Source organism: Cricetulus griseus, chromosome 4, assembly GCF_003668045.3.
Source record: "Cricetulus griseus strain 17A/GY chromosome 4, alternate assembly CriGri-PICRH-1.0, whole genome shotgun sequence".
Lineage (NCBI taxonomy): Eukaryota > Metazoa > Chordata > Mammalia > Rodentia > Cricetidae > Cricetulus > Cricetulus griseus.
The window spans coordinates 221,004,460-221,027,522 of NC_048597.1; the positions used below are offsets into that span (position 1 = coordinate 221,004,460).

Sequence of the window (23,063 nt, forward strand, 5' to 3'; positions counted from 1 at the left end):
AAATGCCTTCACAAGATGAGCCTATGGGCCAGCCTATAGTGCATTTTCTTAATTGGTGATTGATGGGGAGGGTCCAGCCCATTGTGGATGGGCCATCCCTGGGCTGATGGTCCTGAGCAGGCCATGAGGAACAAGCCAGTAAGCAGCACACATCCATGGCCTCTGCTCCTGCCTCCAGGTTCCTGTCCTGTCTGAGTTCCTGTCCTGACTTCCCTCAGTGATGGACTGTTACCTGCAAGTGTGAGCTGAAATAAACCCTTTCCTCCATAAGTTGTTTTGGTCATAGTGTTTCATCACAGCATTAGTAACCCTAACCAGGACAGTAAACATAATTAACACCATTTGAAACTGTACACTGCCCGTGATTCTTGGTAGATCATGTGTATTTATTTATTTATTTATTTATTTATTTATTTATTTATTTATTATGTATAAAACATTCTGCTTCCATGTATATCTGCACACCAGAAGAGAGCACCAGACCTCATAACGGATGGTTGTGAGCCACCATGTGGATGCTGGGAATTGAACTCAGTACCTCTGGAAGAGCAGTCAGTGCTCTTAACCTCTGAGCCATCTCTCCAGCCCCCAATCATGTATATTTTATCATAATTAAAAATAATTCTTTTGCTGGGCATTGGTGGCGCACGCCTTTAATCCCAGCACTCAGAAGGCAGAGGCAGGCGGATCTCTGTGAGTTTGAGGCCAGCCTGGTCTCCAGAGAGAGTGCCAGGATAGACTCCAAAGCTACACAGAGAAACCCTGTTTTGAAAAGCCAAAAAATAAAAATAAATAAAAAAAATACTTCTTTCAATCTACAATAGCTCCCAATTACTTCTAGAATTCAATCACAGTGTAATTCAACATCTTGTATACAGTTTACCAGACACTGGCCACCAAGCCAAACACTCAGAAGGTGGCCTAGACAGAGCAGTGCACAGTCCACCTCAGAGAACCAGAGCAGCACTGGCTACTCCACACAGGAGGATCAGGAAGTAGTTGGTGCCTCTCTGAAAGCAGCCAGGTCTCTACTTGTTCCCAAACCCATTCTGATCTCCTCACTCATTCAGCAGACACACCAACCACTCCAATCTGCATTCCAAGTAACACCAAGAAAACAAAGTAACATGAAAACAGTAAACAGTGTGAGGAGGTAACATGGTGGTGTGTGTTATCTGTACTCCCAGCATTTGGGGAAATGCAGGCAGGAGAATCAGGGCTTCTGAGTCCTCCTTAGCTAGCTACACAAGGAGTGTGGGTCAGCCTGGACTACATAAGACACTATCTCAAAAAACAAAAGTAACTGAAAGCTGAGCCCAGAATAAACGAAGACAATTCCAACAAGTCAAAGGTCAGAGTCAACATCCTTAAAGAACCCTTAGGCTGTACACGCCTAAAGCAGTACAGAGCTACTGCAGTTGTCGTTTTAGGGGTTCCAGACTTCCAAGAACTCTTGTGGCCAAGGCCAAGCTAAAACTGGTCAACCTGCCTCCCCCTCCCAAGTTCTGGGGCTACAGAATGGTGGCCATGAACAAATCCAAACAGGATGTTTTTTAAGCTTTTGAGTAAAATAAATTTAAAACTTGATTATAACATTTTTTAAAAAGTAAAGAAAAGTTGTGCCAAGACTCAGAACAACCAACATCTGACTAATAAAGAATCCAAGGAGTAGGGATGGGGGAATATCAAAGAAAAAAATTTTTTTAAACTTCTAAGAGATGCCAGGCAGTGGTGGCACACACCTTTAATCACAGCACTCGGAAGACAGAATAGGCAAGCAGATCTCAGAGAGTTCAAATCCAGCCGGGTCTACAGAGTAAGTTCCAGGGCAGCTATGGCCACACAGGAAAAACCCTGCCCCCACACACAGACAGACAGACCAACAGACAGACAGACAGACAGACAGACAGACCGACCGACCAACAGACAAAGCTTTTAGGAATTCAGACTCCTGTTAAGAAGAAAGTAAAATGTAAATCATCTACTATCTTACCTCTTAGAAATAAGCAAGGTTTTTGTTTTTTTGGTTTTCCATAAGTAACTACAGGTATGCTCACATACAGCTTTTTGAAAATTGTCACTATACCTGCTAAGGCTACCTGAACAAAAGCTCCAGGAAGGAATTGGAACAGGTTCTTTGCCAACTGTCTCTAGGAGCCCAAAGCAAAGGGCTCTAAAGTTGTATGATGCAGGCTGAATTCAGTATTTCCTGGGCACAATTTAACATGTCACCACATGATGGGGAAGGTCTTCTGTGTATGTCTTTATCTTATTGGTTGTTAAAGTACTGTTTGGTCAATGAGGCAGCAAGTTAGGTGGGACTAGGAGTCGAGGAGGATTCTGGGACATGTAGTAAAGAAGTCTTGAGATCCAGACAGGAAGTGACATAGCAGAGACACTCAATATAAGCAAGGGAAAGAAGGAAGTTGTTCCCTTTTCTCTTCCTCCTGGTCTCTGCTGCAGAGTCACCACGTGAGCCCAAGAAGACAGGACGCTTCTGCTGGTGTCCCATAAGGTAAATCTTATAAAATATATAGATTTATGATAATTAGGACTGAGCTAACAGATGAGAAATCCTAGTCATTGGCCAAGCAGCATTTGTACCTAATATAAGTCTCTGTATGTTACTTGGGACCTTAACGTGGCAGCGGACGGAACTTGGGCAGCCTGGAGAAAAGTGCCCACGTGGATGCAGGGCTCGGGTGGCTTTTGAGTAAAGATTTATTGTTACAACCACATACATGTCAGAGTGCTCACCTACTCTTCTAAAACAACACCGGAGTCTAGCAAGTGTGCAGTAAGACACTGTTGAAGGACATTCAATTTCTAATGTTTGCCACTAAAATCCACCCTTTTTCTGAGACAAGGTTCACTACATAGCCGGCCTACACAGGCTAGCCAGGGCTACCTAGTAAGACCTTGTCAAAATACAGAAACACCTCTCCCTCCTGTGTTATCGACACTCCACTCTTTTAGCTTCCCACTTGCTGGATCTTGGCTTCTTATTCCACCATCTCACTCATGTTTTCCTTGTCCCCTCTGAGCTGCAATCATCTAAGCCACAACAGTGCTAAAATCCTTTTCCCCACCTTGACCCTCAACCTTTACTGTAAATTTCCCAACATGAGAGCTACCCTCGCAGACTACAGTTCCTCACACTCCCCAAGCACCTCAGCCTCCCTATCTGCCTTCTTCCAGACCCTATCAAATCTATGCAGTTTCAACTGCACTTGATTGTCAGCGCCTCAGCCTGCACCATCCCTAGCCAGCTGGAGACAGATGGGTTACTCAAGTGGCCAGCCCGACATTTCCTTCTGTGGCACCAGGCACACTCGACTGCATATTCATCTCTAACATGTCCCCAGTTGCCAGGCCCACGGGGCAGCATCACCTTGAGAACACTTCAACATTCACTTCCACGGTCAATGTTTTTTCCTGGTCCTCTACGGCCCAAATGCTTTTTCTCAACTTCACCCTAGCTCTGGCTTTTATCTGCTTTTGCCTATAATCTGTCAAAGGTGAATGAATTTTATCAATGAGTAACTGTTACCAAATCTAGAACTCTCTCTTCTGAGCTTCAAATCTACTATTTCCAAATGTCAGAGAAATGCTTACACAGAGATAACTGAAAAGCCAAATTAAAACTATGAAAACTAAATATGCAACAGGTCAAACTGCAGACCCTCAGCTCCTCCTCATCCCTCTGACAGGCAGTAAATAAAGCCCAACCCTTCTCTGACCCCACTACCTAGGCTACTCTCACCGCCTCTCACAGACCTCTCAAATGGTCTGTTTCCCTAGTCCTGGAGGCAGGCTCTCTGTATTCCTATCTCAGCGCCTTTAAATCCTAGCTACAGACCTTTCCCATGCCAATATACTCAACTAGCAATGAAAGTGTCGTCTTCTCTTACTGGGTTCCTGGGAAATTCAGAAACATAACACATATGAAGCCCCGAGTAAGGAACAGCAATGATTGGCTATTCATATGTGAGTGAGAAAGTACAAATTCAAGAGCACATTTGTACCTCCTCATAATCTATGTTCCTTTACAATCACTTTCCAAAATCCAATCCAACCTATGGTTTCAAGCCAGAACAATAATTATTACATTGATCACATCTTACATACAACATATATTACAAATATTTTACAATATTCCTATTTTCTCACCTATACATAAGGTATACAGATATATTTATTTAAGTATATCTATGTACATATTACACACACACACACACACACACACACACACACACACACACACACACCTTGCAAGATTTCAGTATATACTGTATCTTTTTGTTTGTTTTTTTTGTTTCTAAGACAAGGTTTCTCTGTAGTCCTGGCTGTCCTGGAACTCCCATGTAAACCAGGCTGGCCTTGAGAGATTCGCATGCCACTGCCTCCCAAGTGCTGGGATTAAAGGTGTGCACCACCACGACCTGGCTGCTGTAACTTACATAATCTATATCTAATGCATAAAATATACACACACCATATAACATGTTTATAAAAATATGGACATCAAATAATGTGTGTATACAAATATTCTATAGTTTATATATAGTAACAACATGATTATTTATTATTCATTGCTGTTGATTCTTAATGAACACTGTTTAAAGTCTTTAAATGTTTTCATTCTTTTAACCTACACAGTAACTTCAGTAAATATTTCCATTTTTCAGATGAGGAAATTAAGGCATGTTCTGTCTGATCAAAATGCCTTCACCTTCTGACCTTGGTTTTGATGTTTGTACAAACTCATCCTTCAAGACCTAACTTGCTGCTTACTTTCTACAGGCAGAATTCACCTCTTGCTCATCTACACTCCCATAAGATTTTATAGCCATTCCTCAACGATTCCAACATTTTCTGAGAAATGAACCAGTAAGCACTGTGTTGTTGTGCATGTAGTTACACAAAATAAAATGGGTACAATATCACCAGACAACAATCATATGTGGCCACCATTACACAAGTATCTCTCATGGACCAAAACATCATCCCATGGTACATTCTACACATAGTCATACACAGTACATTTCAGTGAATTAACTGTCTTCACAGCAAAACTGAACACAACTGCCTTATGCATCTTTGTAACTAGGACAGTGCCTGGCAAGGCATGGGCTCGAAAATATTTTGAAATCACATTGGATTATAAATTGAAGTTAAAACATGAGATTTTTTTTAAACTTTAGTGATCACAAGAAGTCATTAGGAGAACAACTTTAAAAATCCCAAAGCAGCAAAAATGCAAGTCTATAATTTTCACTAAAAATTACATACCCAAAAATAAATAAATAAATAAATAAAATACAATAAAAATTACATACCCAATTTTACAGATCCTCCAAAAAGGGAACCTTTATCAAAAGCATCCTTCCACGTAAATGTCAAGCAGATCTAGAATGAATGAGAGGAAACAAAAGCTCCCATTACCACCTTGGACCTTGTTAAATGCTGAAGAAAATCCAGGAGAAGGACAGAGCTCTCTGTGCAACAGTCACCTCTAGCCAATGACCCCTTGACCTTCTTACGGACATTTTTTTCCACATAAAATACTACTAGCATTAAGATATTTCAAAACATCATTCTATGTGGCTTTACAAACAAAGAGAGGCAAAGTAAATAAATCACAAACTGAAAAGCCTGTTACAAAGTAGGAAAAATGAGCCGGTGAGATGGCTCAGCAGGTAAAAGACTTGACCCACAATCCTTACAGGCTGAGTTCAATCCCAGAAACCAACTCCTAGAGTTTCCTCTGACCTGCACATGCGTCTCAGACCATCACTCACACACTCACACACACACTCACACACACATACTCACGCACTCATTCACACACTCACACCACATACACACTCACACACTCACACCACATAACACTCACACACACTCACACACTCACCCCACATACACACTCACACACACTCACACACTCACACCACATAACACTCACACTCACACACACACTCACGCACTCACTCACACACTCACACACACACACTCACACACTTACACCACACACACACACTCACACACACCCCACATACACACTCACACTCACACACACACACCACATACACACTCACACACACCCCACATACACACTCACACACTCACTCACACACTTACACCACATACACACTCACACACCCCACATACACACTCACACACACTCACACACTCACACCACATAACACTCATACTCACACACACACTCACACCACATAACACTCACTCACACTCACACACTCACACACACTCACACCACATAACACTCACTCACACTCACACACTCACACCACATACATAATAATAAATGGTCTTTTTTTTTTTTTTTTCTGAGACAAGGTTTCACTATATAGCCTAGACTAGGCTACTCTTGAGCTCATAGAAATTTGTCTGTCTGTCTCTGTCGCCTAGGTGTTTGGATATGTGACGCCATATCTTGCATAACTTTTTTTCTTTTTTGCTTTTGCTCTACTACTTTAAAAAATACAGGAATAAAAATATCACACATCAAAAATTAACCAGACTCCACTATACAACTTAATGAATTTATATACAGTTAGAGGTGGCATTCAAAATGGAATCTGTGAAGCTTCGCATTAAATTTTACACTAATAAAATAATTTTTTAAGGCATAAGAGAATGGCTTTTGAGGGAGAATGTAGTGAGGTAATATCTTATTTCTTGATCTGAGTGGTAGTTACACAACACATTTCCTTTATAAAAATTCAAGCTACAGGTGATTATAGATGAACAAAAATTTCACCTAGTAGAAAAATTAGCTGGACCTGGTGGTACAGGCATGTAATCCCAACTACTCAGGAGGCCGAGGCAAGAGGATCACAAGTTCAAGGCCAGCCTCAACAACTTAGTGAGGCCCTGTCTCAAAATAAAAGGCAGGGGGAGGGGCGTAATATGGTGGTAGAATGCCTGATGGCACAGGGGAGGGGCCACACACGACACGACACTACACAGGGATCTACATCTCTCCCTAGTTCTTTCTGTTGTTTTTGTTTTTCTAGACAAGGTTTCTCTGTGTAGCCCTGGAACTCACTCTATAGACCAGGCTGGCCTTGAACTCACAGAAATCCGCCTGCCTCTCTGCCTCTTGAGTGCTGGGATTAAAGGCTTGTGCTACCACAACCCAACAACGTTGTATTTCCTAAAATACTTTATTAAGATGACTATGTTTGGGGCTGGGGAGATGTCTCAGTGGTTAATAGCACTGGCTACCCTTCCAAAGGGGCCGGGTTCAATTCCCAGCACCCACATGGCAGTTCACCACTGTCTGTAACTCCAGTTCCTGGAGACTGGATGCCCTCATGCAGACATACATGCAGGTAAAACATAATGCACATAAAATAAAAATAAATAATTTTTTTTTAAAAATGACGATGTTGGGCCTGCCTGGTGCAACACTCACACAGCTCTCAGGAGGCAGAGGCAGGTTGGTCTACAAAGCGATTTCCAGGACAGCCAGAGCTACACACAGAAAAACCTGTCTCGGGGGAAAAAAATGTATAAAGTGCTTTTTAAAAGTAATTTTATTTTCATGTCTGTGGCGGAGAGGAGAATAGAAGGAGGGCCCACAGAGTCCAGGAAAGAGTATTAGACCCCCAAAAGTGGATTTATAATGGTTGGGAACCTATGCAAGAGTAGTACACACTCTTAGTGGCTCAACCATCTCTTCAGGCCCACAAAGTACTTGTTTTCTACCATTTTAAGATTAGAAGTACTACATATTTTAAAGACTTTGATTGCGTCCATAAGAAACTATGAGCATTTTCAACAACTATCCTTTAAGATAAAGAAAGGCTGACATTCCTGTATCTTAAAAAATACAAGTATATTTTGTACCAATAATTTTGGAAGCACTAAACAGATAACTTCCTGAGTTAATAATTTCCTTCTCAATTTTGTAAACACCAAGGAGAACTGAGCATGATGGCACATGTCTTTAATTCCAGCACTCAGGAGGCAGAGGCAGGTGGATCTCTTTGAGTTCAAGGTCAGTCTGATTTACATAGTAAGTTCCAGGACAGCCAGGGCTATGTAAAAAGAACCTGTCTCAACCTTCCACCCCCTAAAAAACAAAAAAAAAAAATTAAAAAAATAAAGCCCGGGGGAAAACAGTAGATTTCCATCTATAAACAAATCCCATTGGTATAAAATACAGATTAACACTCTGGACTGAGGAAGACATGAAAAGAATTCAGGAGAATCTTCAGAAGAACAAAAATTCACATCAGACAGACCTCAGAAGTCCTAATTTACATAAAACTCCACAGAAGCCTAAACATAGTAAAGACACATCATTGACTTTAATGTGACCCGCCATTACCACACAACTTTATAATAAAATAATGGCTTACCTGATTTTCAGAAAATGGGAACTTGGGTTCAATGGAACAAATCTGATCATAATATCTAAAAAAAAAAAAAAAACAAAAAACAAAAAACAAAAAACAAAGATTAATTATTAGAGTAAAAAAACATTAATTTATATAAGCCCAGATGATTTACATATATAGGGGCTGGAGAGATGGCTCAGCAGTTAAGAGCACTGGCTGCTCTTCCAGAGGACCTGAGTTCAACCCAACACAACACACATGGAGGCTAACAACCACTCTAGTTCCAGGAGATTTCTGAACTCTGACATCCTCTTCTGGCCTCTGTGGGCACCAGGCAGGCATGCATATAGTGCACATACATGTAGGCAGTACACCCAGACACATAAAATAATAAACTTTTTTTAAAAAAATACACCAAAACTATCTGTGGTGTGATGGGGGAAGTCCTTCTGTGTATGTTTGTCTTATTGGTCTTATTAAGCACTGTTGGACAATAGGAAAGGTAGGGCTAGGAGTCAAGGAGGATTCTGGGAAAGGTAGTATAGACTGAATCTCCATGTGATCGCCAGGAAGACAGGATGCATAGGGCCAGTATCCACGATAAGATAAATCCTTATAAAATATATAGATTAGTAGTTATGGTTGATAATTAAGGCTGAGCTAGCATATAAGAAATTCTAGTCATTGGCCAGCAGCATTGTACCTAATATAAGTCTCTGTGTGTTCTTTTGGGCTCAGGTGGCTGGCGGAGTTATCCTTACAGTGGTGGTTTGAATGAAAATGCCCCCCCCCCAACTGGCTCACAGGTTTGAATGCTTTGTCATTAAAGGGTGGCACTACTTGAGCGGGATTAGGAGGTGTGGCTTGTTGGAGGAAATGTGTCACTGGCGGTGGGCTTTGGGGTGTCTCTCTTGCTGCTGCCTGTGGCTCTGCTGTAGAACTCTCAGTCAGCCAGCTCACCAGCACTATGTTATTGCCTGCTTGCTGCCATGCTTCCCGACTAACCCTCTGAACTGTAAGCCAGCCCCATTAAATGTTTTCTTTTATAAGAGCTGCCATGGTCACAGTGTCTCTTCACAGCAATACAATACTAAGACACTATTTGTCCCCAACTACAGTGACCCACAAATCCAATGTAACCATTTGTTTTACGGTTACTAAGCACAGTCCTTTAACAATTAAACCATGCACTCATCACCATAGACAAATATTCATCTGGGTAAAAGTAAATAAATGCCTATTTGAAAACTTTGCATTTCTTTTTTCCAGTTTTTCAAGACAGGGTTTCTCTGTGTAGCCCTGGCTGTCCTAGAACTCACCATTTACACCAGGCTGGCCTTAAGTTCACAGAAATCCGCCTGCCTCTGTCTGCCTCTTGAGTGCTGGGATTAAAGGCATGTGCACCGGCTGCCACCGCCACCGCCACCTGACAACCTTGTATTTCTTGAAATACTTTATTAAGACTATAATAATGTTTGGCTTTGTTTGGCTTTTTTTAATTGAGTCATTTTGTAAAAAATTGAAGTTGATGGGGGCAAGTTGCAGAATAGTCATATTTACACTGTAAGAGCCTGTCTCAAAATTTTAAAAAGGTGACTATGTCTATGTCCACTGGACAAGTTTACATACCTGGTCAGCTGATCAACAACAGATGTACTGGCTTTCAGACATTTTGGTAAGTCCATTACTAAACATGCGAGGCTCCGAAAAGCTCACAAAAACATCCATTGCAGGCACGCCGATCCAAATGCCTTCTCTCTCATTCTCTGCAGTCTGTGTTCCACACAGCAGCCAACATCTCACACAAAGAAGCAAACTGACCTACGCCCAAGTCACTGCTCAGGGTGAACCTGCAGCCAGCATGGATGGATGGAGGATGGAGAAGGGGCCAAAGTTATGCTTTCTGAGTGGCCTCCTACCTCACATTTTCCTGTGTACACAACCACCTCCACCACGACTAACTTTCCAATGATTACTTCTGAGGGGAGATTTCAAGAGGGCAGGCAAGAGAGACAGAAAGCAACATGACTGACTGGCATGGCAATAAGTCTGGCTGCAAACTGAAGGAACTGAGCCATTATGTAAATACACACAGAAGCTACTAGGAGCCAGTTATCTCACTGTCAGAGAGAGGTAAGAATCCTAAATAGTGGAAGGGGCAGGGCTGGAACAAACTGTAATTCTAGACTGGACTGGAAGCATCTATGTGAACTCATTTTTTTAACACCATAGAGATAAACAAGAACAAGTATAATTATATGTTATACATTTCCTAAATAATATGCTGGGAGGATCTGGGAGCAATGACACCTCCCAAGAACAAGAAGCACACTTAGTGCCCAGATAAATAATGTCCTGCACTAACAGGAGGCAGCAGTGCTCCTTAAGAGAAATGGATGCAGTGGGAAAACAAAAGACTCAAGCCAGAAAGTGACAAAGACATGAAAAACAACAACAAAAAAAAAAAAAAAAAAAAAAACACAAGCAACTAGTTTAAGGAGCTCCTAATAGTCAAGTAGAGAAATAAAACAAGGAACTGGGGAGGTGGCTCAGTCGGTAAAGTGCTTCCAATGCAAACACCTCGAGAGTTCGATCCCTTACTTGTAACCTCAGCATAGGGTCCCTGCAGCTCTCTGTCCAGCCTCGCCTACTCTACAAGCTTTAGGCCAATGAGAAACTGTCTCAAAATACAAAGGCGAGGTCCAGGGAGATGGCTTAGCCGTGAAGAGTGTTGACTGCTCTTCCAGGGGACTTGGGTTTGATTCAGCACCCACACGGTAGCACACAACTTCAACTCCAGTTCCAGGGCAGCGAGTGCCCTCTTCTGATCTCCATGGGCACAAGGCATGAATGTGGTACACAGACATACATGCAGGCAAAACATTCATGTGCATAAAATAAAAAAAAAATAAATGTTATAAAGAAAAGAAAAATGAGTAAGGAAGGTGGAACCAGAAGAATGGCATGCAAGGTTGACTAATAATCAAAGCTTTGTCTGCACCAATCCCTGGACTCAACCCTAGCTTTATATAAGGTGCAGGCAGTGGTGCACAGCTGTAACCTTAGCACTGGGGAGGCAGAGGCAGGAGGATCAGAGAGTTTGAGGCCACAATAAAACAATAGTAATAAAGCTTGATGCAGTATCTCTACAAGCACTTATTAAAGAGTACAACATACTAACTGTACAGTCAGGGAACCTGGCAAACAGTATCTTAACCAAATGATAGAAACCCAAACTGTCACATGGCACCAAATGTCTAATATGCCCTAAAAGCATTGCTGGTTCACCTGCGCACAAACGTCCACAAGGAAATCTGACACAAAACCTTACCAAGGGGGGAAAGAAATGGTGACACACACCTTAAATCACAGCACTCAGGATTTCTGTGAGTTCAAGACAAGCCTGGTCTATACAGTGAGTTCCAGGACAGCCAGGGCTACAAAGAGAAACCTTGTCCCCAAATGAAGGTGGGGGGAAGAGGAGGGGGAGGGAGAGAAGGGGGGGAGAGAAAGAGGGTGGGGAGTAACTTATCCTTATCAAGGAACATTCTGCAAAGTAACTGAGTTCTTCAAAAATGCCAAGGCCAGGGGCAGGATGTAATCCACTGACCTAGCATTTTTTAAAAGATGTATTTACTCATGTAATTTATGTCTATGAGTGCTATCTTCATGCACACCACAAGAAAGAATCTGATCCCATTATAGATGGTTGTGAGCCACTATGTGGCTGCTGAGAATTGAACCCAGGATGTCCGGGAGAACAGTCAAGTGCTCTTAACCGCTGAGCCATCTCTCTGGTTCCTAGCCTAGCATTTGATTCCTAGTAATTATAAAAGGAAATGAAAGCCAATATTCCAAAGACAAAAGGAGAACTGTTCAGACTGAAGGACATAACAGAAGCATTAGTAACTGAAGCAATGCACTGTGGAAGTCAGACCCGGGACCTGTAAATGTCAGAATTGGAGTATCAGCAAAACTTAAGCTGGACAGATTAAATGAAGTCAGACAGCTTCCTGGTTATGAAAGATGTGGATGAGATTATATAAAAAAAAAAAAGTACCCTTATCCCTAGGAACAAAATTTTAAGTATTAAAACCTTTTGATGGATTACTGTTGTGGTAGTGACAGAGATGTCCCCCATGGTCTCAGGCATTTGAATACTTTGTCCCCAGTTGATGGTGCTGTTGGGAGGTTTAGGAGGTGTGGCTTTGCTGGAGGAAGTGTGTCGCTGGGATGGGCTTTGACTTTTCAAAGCTCTCACCCCTTCTCATGTGCTCTCTCCCTGCTTGTGGTCAAGATGTGAACCCTCTTCTTGCTGCTCCAGCTGCCTCGCCTGATGCGATCTCATGATGGTGAGCTTGTCCCCTCCAGGCAGTGGTTCTCAACCTTCCTAACACTGCAACCCTTTAGTACAGTTCCTGGTGTTGTGGTGACCCCAACCATAAAATTATTTTTGTTGCGACTTCATAACTGTAATTTTGCTACTGTTACGAATTGTAATGTAAATTACTTTTGGAGAGTTTTGCCAAAGTGGTTGTAACCCACAAGTTGAGAACCACAGGCTCAAATAAATCCCTTCTTCTAAGTTGCCTGGCCATGGTGTTTTAGCCTAACCCTGAGAGTAACACCCATTGTTACTTTCAGCTTTTCATGATGTTGTACATAATCTGCCACCATCCACTCTCAGGCCCAACTTCAGGGTAGTCATTAAACGACATTCTCTCTGGCTCAGGGCCTTCACCCTTTTTTCTCCTCTACACCTAAAACTTTCCCTAACAATTACCCCCTTCTTTGTCTGGGCTGGCATATCTTCATTCATTCATTTATACTCACTCAATAAGCCCATATTAAGAGTTGAATATGTCCAAGGGTATTTCTAGGATCTAGGAATTCAGCAGTAAACAAGCACTTCAAAGTTTGTAATTCTGCTGATACTTTTAAGGGGGAAGATGCCGTTTTACCTTCTTTCCAGTGGCTTCCAGCTTGAAACTACTAGTGCCTGCCCCACGGGGGGGGGGGGGTGTTATTCTGCCCCCCCAACAATGGCTCTGTGGCTACTGATAAAGGTAGTTCTAACTAAATCTCTATCGTTATAAAAAAACTCGAGATTCAAAGGCTAAGGTGAAAACCTTCAAGCTCAGAGAGTTAGAATAGCAACTAACTCACCCAGGAAGCCACTACCGTCCACATCACACTGCCCCAACTAAAAAAAAAAAAAAGGACACACTAAGCTCCTCCCTGCTACTTCCTGTCAACCAGTTCTTAACCCTGCCTCTCTGAGCCCAGGTTAATTTTATTTAATTAACGTAAATGCAACACCGTCTTCACACAGTTAACAAACTCAGCACAAACAAATGCAACACATCTTTACATAGTTAACAAAGGCAGCAACACATCTCTCTCAAGGTTGTTGCCATTTTGTATAGTGTGCAACTCCCACATGCACATGGTATAATAAGTTCTCTCGTTGACGGCATCGTGACTGGCTGTCTTTTGGGGACTTCCCACAGTGAAGGCAAATGATGGAGGTCATTCATCCAAGCCCTTTTCAAAGCTGGATCCATCCACTTACAACCCCTTAAACCCCTCAACACCATCTCTGCAGATGTCACAGGCTGCAACATGTCAATTCAGGGTTATGTTTAATGTCTTTCCGCTCAAGAAATTCTAAAGTCCAAGAGAACAGGGTACGTTTGCTAGTTTCGTTGCCAGCCCCAAGCAAATGAATTAGTAAAATAAAGCTTTCAAAATAGCAACCTATTTTCCCATCTCTGAAAAGGCAAAATGTAGGAACTAGACAGGAGGAGGCTGCAGCAAGGCCTGGAGCCTGAAGATGTGCCTGCCAGAGTGAGGCCAACCTGACCACAGACCAGGAATTGAAAAACTTTTTCAGAAAAGAGATATTCTAGACTTCTTGTGAAAGGGAAAAGCAAAGACTGTGTGTAAGTACTTCCATAACAAGAAAAAAATGTCTGTCCCTGCCTCAACCCTAAACTGGTGAGCCTATAGATACAACAGCTCTCCAACTCCCATCAATTAGAGACATTCTCTGGAAAAGTGCCAGTCTGCAGGAGAGGAGACAGAGAGAAAGTAAGCAATGAAGTAAACAGGGCATGGAGTTACTTGTTTCAAAGGTAGAAAAGAAGCCTCTTCCTCCATCAACATGAGGTCAACTATCAAAACCTGAGTTGCATGGGGAGAGGAAGCTATGTATCTTCTAATTCACACTATCACAAACTATGAGATGCCTGCCTTAGAATATGTTATGGGAGGTGACAGGGAAGTTTATGGGAGGGCAGTCAGTGGAAATCAGAAATGTCTGACCAGCATAGAGCAAACTCCAACAAAACAAGACCAGTTATGTCTTTACAAGAGGGAGTTCACAAAGCTAACTAGTTACCACAGGCAAAATGCTGCTCCCAAAGAGCCAATACAAGAGCTATGGACATCCACACAGGGAACAGACACCACCACTAACTACCACTAACTACCCTCTGGTACCACCTCTGTCTCAGGTAGAAAAGTTCTTCAGGAAGGAACTCTACTAAAATGGCAGAGTATACCAAACCCCTCTCTTTATCATTCACACAGAGACTCTAACCTAAGATACAAACTCAAAATGTAAAGAGACCTGAGCAAGTTTAACACTGCTTGAGAGAAATACAATATGCGATGACTAAAAGATGGCTGTAGGGAGACACTGCAGGCCCGCCTCCTAGGAGCTAGGTACAGGTGTGCTTGACCTAACCCTAACCCTGTCAAGGCGTGGTCAGGGGAGGTTCAGGATGATGCCTGGGGAGCTCTTAAGGGGGAAGCAGACACGTGGGGAGCCCCTTCTCTCTGGCCTCCCTAGCCTGCTGCCTCTGGGCACGCTCTGGCTTGTGCTTGGCCGGTTTTATCTGAATAAAGATATCTTAACCTCACGGACGACGGATCGTCTTCGTTCACGCTATAGATGGCCCTAAAGAGTTTGGTTTAGAAATAAACATCTCTTCAGGAGTGGCCAGAAAGCTCAGCAGGGCAAAAAAGGTGCTTGCCACTAAGCCTGACCACACAGCCAACTCCTATGGATTGTCCTCTGACCCCCATATGCATGCCTTGGCATGCAAGTTAAGACACACACAAACGGCACGCACGCGCACGGGGGAGGGGGGATATTCCTATAAATGGGCAATTTTTGTTTTGTTTTTTTGTGTTTGTTTTTGTTTGAGACAGGATTTCTCTATGTAAGAGTTCAGGCTGTCCTGGAACTAGCTCTGTAGACCAGACTGGCCTCCAACTCAGAGATCCACCTTCCACCACCACTCGGCAAATAGGTGCACTTTTAATCATTTCTTTAAAATTTTAAGTTCTAAGCATATCTAAAAATGTCATAGTAAAGCTGGTCAGTGGTGGCACACACCTTTAATCTCAGCACTTGGGAGGCAGTGAGAGGTGAATATCTGAATTTGAGGCCAGCCTGGTCTAAGAGTGAATTCCATGATAGCCAGAACTACACAAGGAAACTCTGTCTCAAAAATCGAAAACAAAATAAAGATGTCACAGTGAGTAGAACTCAGACTTTGAAAGCAGACAACCCAACTGCAGAACTCTCTCAGTCTAATGACTCCTACACTGAAAGCAATGCTCCCCTTAAAGCAGTGCTTCTCAACCTTCCTAAAGCTGCCACCCTTTACTACAGTTCCTCTGTGTTGTGCTGACCCCATAAAATCATTTCATTGCTACTTCCTAACTGTAATGGCTAATGTTATGAATGGTAATGTAAATAGCTGATAGACAGGATATCTGATATGTGACCCCAAAGGGGTCAAGCCCCACAGGTTGAGAACCAGTGCCTTATTGGAATAAATGATACAATATGCCTAAGTGCTTGAGATGGTGGTTAGATACACAACCCACACATGGTAACTGTAGCAACAAGCAGTATAGGACTGCACCTTAGTGCTTTTAGGTGTTCCCTACTATTTTTCGAAATTGGGGCACGTTAAAGAAAATTCATTTTAAAACACTGATGGGAGTTTAAAATCTGCCTCAATAGAGCACACACTTAGCATAAGCAGGGACCTCACTGGGTTTTTATTCTACACACTACTGAGAACAGAAATCCCATAGGTGAAAAACTAGCCATTAATATGTTTCTTTGAAAATATCAGATATAGGGCAAATTCTAATCTTAAAAGTGTTTTGGAGGGGCTGGAAAGATGGCTCAAAGGCTAAGGCTACTCTTCAGAGAACACCAGTTCAGTTCCTGGCATCCATTTCAGGCCGCTCACAACCACCTTTAACTCCAGCTAACAGAGGTCCTCTTAGGAGCTCTGCAGACACCCAACACATGACACACACATAAACAAACACTGGAATCTTTTCAAGTATTTCTGGGGTATGGGGAGGTGACTCCACATAAGCCTGATGAGTTGAGTTCTGATCCTCAGAACCCATGGAAAAGCCAAAAGCAGTTGTGCCTGTGGCTGTAATCCTGGAAAGTGGAGACTAGAGGAGCCTAACAGAGCAGCAAACCCATCCCGCACTGAACAAAGGCCCTGTCTGAAATGAGGTGGAGGTTGTCCTCTGACCTACACACATATCCATACTCATATTTATCCATATCCATATTCTCTCTCTAACACACAACAATAGCAGTATCATTAGTGTAATAGTATCACAATTACTTCTCTACTCCTAAACCAATAATCCAAATGTAAGCAATGGTTATGAAGTAAAATGGAATCACAGCATTTTCTTTCTTAACAGTTAAAGCATAAGTGTTTGGAAAATGCTTAAGACATTACAAAACTAGGTCCATCAGCTTCATTTTTTTAAGATTTAGTTTATTGTTTTTAATTAAGTGTATGCCTGTGAGATTGTATGTGCATGCTCATTTGTTCATTCAAGAGGCCAGAAACACTAAATCCCCTGGAGCTGGAGTTACAAGCAACTGTGAGCAGTCTTACATGGTGCAGGGAACGGCAGATCCAGTCCTCTGCAAGAGCAGCTGGTGGATGCCTGACCATCCACCAGCCCCCATGAGCTTCAAGTTTTTACAAAATCTATCTAAAATGACTCAATTTTAAAAAGCAAAACTGAAGCCAGGCATTTAGTCCCAGCACTTGAGAGGCAGAGGTAAGCTGTTCTCCTGAGTTCAAGGCCAGCCTGTTCTATAGAGCAAGTACCAGGACAGCGAGAGACACACAGAGAGACGCTATCTTGAAAAGCCAAAAAGAAAAACAAATAAATAAATACCATAAAAAACCCTGAAACTACTAACTACAAACTACTAACACTATACAAAAGATGTTTATTAAGAATATCATCTGTAAAGAATTATAAAAAATAGAAAAAGAACAAAAGAATATCATCTGTCAGGTGTGGTGTCACTCACCTTTAATGCCAACATTCAAGAGGCAGAAGCAGACAGATCTCTATGAGTACGAGGCCAGCCTGCTCTACATAGCAAGTTCCAGGACAGCCAGGAACTTGCTATGCAGAGAAACCCTGTCTCAGAAAAAAAAAAAAAGAAAAGAAAAAAGGACTCATACACCGAAGGCAGAAGGATGCAGTCAATGTAGACTGAGAGAAGAGGTGGACACAACAAAACAGTGGCTTTGTTTCTAAAAGGAGACAAGAATACAGTTTGGTGTTATAGTGCTGGCCTAGAAATAAAAGCCCTGACTGATTTGCACACCAAGTGGAAGAAAGGGGAGAAGGAGGGGAGGGAGGGTTTACACAGTGAGCAAGTCTCATCAGAGGGAAAGAATATATATTGCAAGCTTAACATTCAAAATGTACAAAAATGGAACTACAGATTATGAGACTAGAACATTCTGGGAGAACTTACGTGAGGTAAAAGGTAGGATAAATACAATTAAAAGGAAGATGCAAAACTGACCGGGCATTGGAAAAATACAGCATTCAGAAAACCATTTTACAAATCAGTAAAGAAAAATCTGACAGGAAAATGGACACTAGAAAAAGGTACTGAGTAGCCAGCACACATGTAATAAAGCTTCCCTTGGCACACTAACAGATGCTACCTGACAACCCCAGCTCAACTGCCAGCAATAATTCAAACTGTTGGCCAACAAGGACCACCAAGGATGTGGAGGGAGAAAAACTCAGAACCTGACTATGGGAACATAAATGACCCAACCACTTTGAAGAGCTGAGTCTCCTGTTTAAAAAAAAAAAAAAAAAGAGTCTGAACATGTCCAACAGCAGTGGGCAAAATTCTGGGATAATCCCCAGCAACCCAGGGGGAGGAGGGGGATTGGAAAGGAAAAAGGCATTCAACAAAATGTTTGAAAATATTAAAATGGAAGAAGCAGAAGATGCAGAAACCTGACCAAGAAGGGAGGCAAAGTTAGAAGCCAAATCTACCAGAGCAGCCAGCACAGAACTGAGTTAAGCATGGACCACCGATAAGGCAGGCGGGAGTTCCATCCACTGAAGAGAGGTAGCTTAAGAAACAAACTAACTCACTCCCAGGCCCTCAGACTCTGAGCATGAACAGCTTCAGGTTGGGCATACCAGGCATCGTGAACGGGGTGCCAGCATTCCTCAGTTCTCCCGACCATAAGAACCTGCAGCTCTGAGTACACACAGTTAAATCATAAAATATCCTCCAGGCACTTGTCAGTGAGATGCAGGCGCACATAACGGCCAGTGATCCATACGGATGCAGGGCAGATTCCAGAAAACACCCTGGACTCTCAACCTTTCTCTCTTCCTCTATCCTACTATCTAAGAACAGTGTTGTGGGCTGCGACTGCTATCACAGGGGTCATGTATCAGATATCCTGCATATCATATACTTACATTATGATTCATAACAGTAGCAAAATTACAGTTATGAAGTAACAACAAAATAATGTTATGGGAGTCACCACAACATGAGGAACTGTATTAAAGGGTCACAGCATTAGGAAGGTTGAGAACCACTGATCTAGATCATGGGTACAACTGCAACCAAGGCCATGAGAGCAAGGACCAAAGTCTGAACTTGACAGGACCACTGCCCCTGGACCAACAGAACTATCTATACCAACTTTTTTTTTTAACTGTATAAAATCTTAATTTAACTTACTGGTAGTTGGGGAACTATCGAATAATGCTGAACCTAACACAAGTGTCATGTAGGAAAGATACACAGCATGGGGTGCAGTAGTGCATAGGTGTGTGTACATGCACACACATACACACACACACTAGATAAATAAATAAGTTTTTTAAATATTTTAAGGGTCTGGGAGTGTACCTCAGTGGTGGCTAGCATGCATGAGTCCATTAATTCAATACCCAATGTCACAACAACTACTTTGGGGGAATATTGCTCAGTAGGCAGAGTGCTTGCTTAGCATGCATGAAGCCCTGGGTTAAAATCCCATCACCCTGAAAACAGATCGTGGTGGAAACATGAGGATTAGAAGTTCAAAGTCATCTTCAGCTACAACAGGAACTTGAGACCAGCCAGGGATACACAAAACCCTGTCTCAAAGCAGTGGGGAGCACACCTCACTGAATGTTACTGGTGTCTGCATGAAATTTTTACATTAATTCTAAAAAAGGGTCATGTATTCCTTCATTACCTTAAAAAGTGCTTATTCTATCAGACTAATGATCTTTGCAATCCAACAGTCTTAGCTCTAATATTGACACCAAAGGCTCAGAATCTCTGAGCAACCTATCCACTATCTCTTCCTTTGGGGAACCACTCTTTCCCCATGCAAAATTAATCTTTCTTTCATCCATGGAGAGCAGAGAAGTTAAACCAACTGGGTAACCTACACAAAGGTCATTAACTTGGCCCATTTCCCAGATCATTAATGTATGCAGTCCAACCAAAGCAGAGAAGCCTCCATAGGCTTCCAACAGTTTACTCGGTGCTGTGGGCCATTATAGTATGGTAAGATCCGACGGTGGCCATCTCTCGACACACAAAGCTCACCTATGAATAAGCATCATGGTATAAGTATCAATAGATGATCTCTATTGATGCCAAATCTAAGAAAGGGATGTCTCCAGACATCTCCAGAATATCTTGGCTTAAGCTACTTAAATCAGGGTTTCTGCACCTAGCACCCTAATACACCAGCGCCTCTTGCATGAAACAAGGAGATGGTATTACAGGAAACTGGATCATCAGGTACCACAGAAATGTTGTCATCGTTAAATACCAGAGTTCTCATCAACTGCAAAAAGAACCAATGTATTCTACATGTCGGCGCGCGCACACACGCGCGCGCGCACACACGCACAATCACACACACACACACACACACATACACACACACACACACACAACCAACCAACAGATTTTAAGGAACCCACTCTGAGTTTTCTTTCAAATGACTGTAGCTCCTAACTTTTACAACTGTCATTCGATTATTTTGAACTTAAGATGACTTATTCCAAGGGAACAACATCATGAAAAACCGACATTTGGCCCAGGGATCCAATTCTCCCACTTCCCTCAGGCAACTATTCTTAGGAAATCTAGAAGTGGCCCAACACAATCAATCATAAACAGCGACTGTAAAAAAAAGGAGTCTTCAGTTTTCAGACTCAGAAAGTGAAAACCAGTCAAACGGCTGTGACCAGAGAGACCATTTCGTGGCTGACTTCCTCCCAGGTAAGGAAGGCTCCCTAGGTGACAGCGGCCACCCGGAAGGGGGAGCAGGGTGGCAAGTCCTCTCTCACCAGGAAAGAACGCTGACCACACCTACGCCGCTGGCCTGAGTCAGAGAGGAGAGGCCAGCGCTGGGGAGAGAGGGGAAGGACGAGGCGGGGAGGGAGGGACTCCGAGGGTGGGAAGCCGGGGCGCTGGGAGGGAGCCCCCGCGGCCCGCGCCCACCTCAGCAGCGTCTCCAGCGAGCCCTCGTGCTTGTCCAGCGGGCGGCCGAGCGCCGTGCGCCGCAGCTTGCTCAGCTCCTCGGCCGCACGGCAGTACTGGGCCTGCTCCTCGCCGCCGCTCGGGTACGTCTGCTGGATGAACTTCACCAGCGGCTTGGCCAGGTCCACCTCCGACGTCTTCTTCAGCTGCACCCAGATGAACGACGACATGGTGAGCGCCCGGCCGCCGCTTCGGGCCGGAGACACGGAGGGACAGCGACGACGGCCTAGGCGCGCTCAGCACCGGCAGCGGACGAGCGGACCGACGGGCCGACGGACTGAGCCGCCAGCGCTTTCAGGCCGGCCACTTCCGGGAGCCCCTGCGCAGGCGCAGGCGCAGTCGAAGGGGCGCGCCGTGCGGTCACGTGACGGTGTCACCACGACGTCGTCCCTCGCCTGGTCTTGCCACTGCGGGCGCCTGCGCGAGGCGGTCAGAGGTTCGCCTACTGCGATGGTTAAACTTTCAAAAAGATTTTTTTTTCTTTTTTCCTCTTTTGGTTTCTCTGTGTAGCCCTGGCTGTCCTGGCACTCGCTCTGTCGACCAGGCTGGCCTCGAACTCACAGACATCCGCCTGCCTCTGCCTCCCGAGTTGCCGGGCTTTAAAGGCGTCGGCTCAAAAAAAGATTTTTTTGTTTCTCTTTAAATTCTGTTTTTTCTTTTCAAATATTTTTAATTGTATTTTTTCTTTTTTAATTACTTTAATTTTGTAAATCTAGAACTATTACGCGTTGTGGTGAAATACTCTTTCGTAATAATTTCTTCTATGAGGGCCAACCTGCAGGCCCGGGGGGGGGGGGTATTGTGATGTCTGATGACGGTTCACTCACGGCCCACTGAGTGTGCAGGTCCTCAGTCCAAAGTAGCAAAGTCCCTGCCTTTGGGCACTCAGCCAGGTAAGAACACACGATGGTAAGGTAAGTAAAGACAGATCTCTTAGAAGAACATATCATACGCAAGATAATTTAAGAAACAGTTTCCCAGAATATGAACTTAAAAGGATACCCGCAGTTTGAGAAGATGTCTTGACATTAAAGGAGGGAGAGAGTGGAGAGGGCTTGGGTGAGGGAGAGCCTGCCAGACTAAAAGCACGAGAGTCCCGTATCCACGACTTAAAAAGGCAAGTGGAGAATAGACAATGAAATGAAGTTGAAAAGTGAAGCCACAAACATTACAGAGCTTGTAGTCAACGTATAGAATTTGTTTTGTATGATCAGTAGCACATACATAATTTGTTTTACCTTTTTTGTTCGTTTGGGTTTTTTTTTTTTTGTTTTGCTTTGTTTTTCGGAGACAGGGTCTCTCTGTTTAACAGTCCTCGCTGTCCTTGTACTCTTTGTAGACCAGACTGGCCTCAGCCTCACTGAGATCCTCCTGCCCCTCTCTGCCTCCCAAGTGCTGGGATTAAAGGTGTGCCCCACCACCTCCTGGCTTTTTTTACATTTTAAAAGTGCTTCCCCTCAGTAACTAGAGAAATAGTTGAGCAGTTAAAGCATGCTTGCTGCTCTGTCAGAGACAGGACCAGAATAGAGTTCCCAGCACCCACTTCTAGAAGCTCACAACAGCCTAGAACTCAAGGTGATTGGTCACCCTCTTCTGGGGACCAGCTCACTCGCTCAAAAACTCTCTCTCTTTCTCTCTCTTTCTCTCTCTCTCTCTCTCTCTCTCTCTCTCTCTCTCTCTCTCTCTCTCTCATACATACACACACACACACACACACACACACACACACACACACACACGTAAACTGTTTTATAAAGGCCTCCAGGAGGACAAGCCTGACATTTTTTAGTGTTTTATATTTTCACTAT

At 43.3% G+C, this 23,063-nt stretch overlaps 1 protein-coding gene across 2 annotated transcripts in view; it reads right to left on the bottom strand.

Moving 5' to 3' along the window:
- The window catches only part of Pdcd6ip (programmed cell death 6 interacting protein), a 51,928-nt gene extending 30,365 nt beyond the window's left edge, over nucleotides 1–21,563 (bottom strand). Inside the window, exons 1-3 of one of the 2 annotated variants that reach the window (XM_027415270.2) lie at nucleotides 21,217–21,563; nucleotides 8,391–8,445; nucleotides 5,340–5,409 (exon numbers count right to left, since the gene is read on the bottom strand). In XM_027415270.2, the coding sequence (XP_027271071.1) occupies nucleotides 5,340–5,409; nucleotides 8,391–8,445; nucleotides 21,217–21,425 (334 nt within the window). In that variant the 5' untranslated portion in view covers nucleotides 21,426–21,563. The remainder of the gene's footprint in view (nucleotides 1–5,339; nucleotides 5,410–8,390; nucleotides 8,446–21,216) is intronic. The other variant, XM_027415271.2, reaches the window with a different exon arrangement.
- Between the last annotated feature and the right edge of the window lie 1,500 nt (nucleotides 21,564–23,063).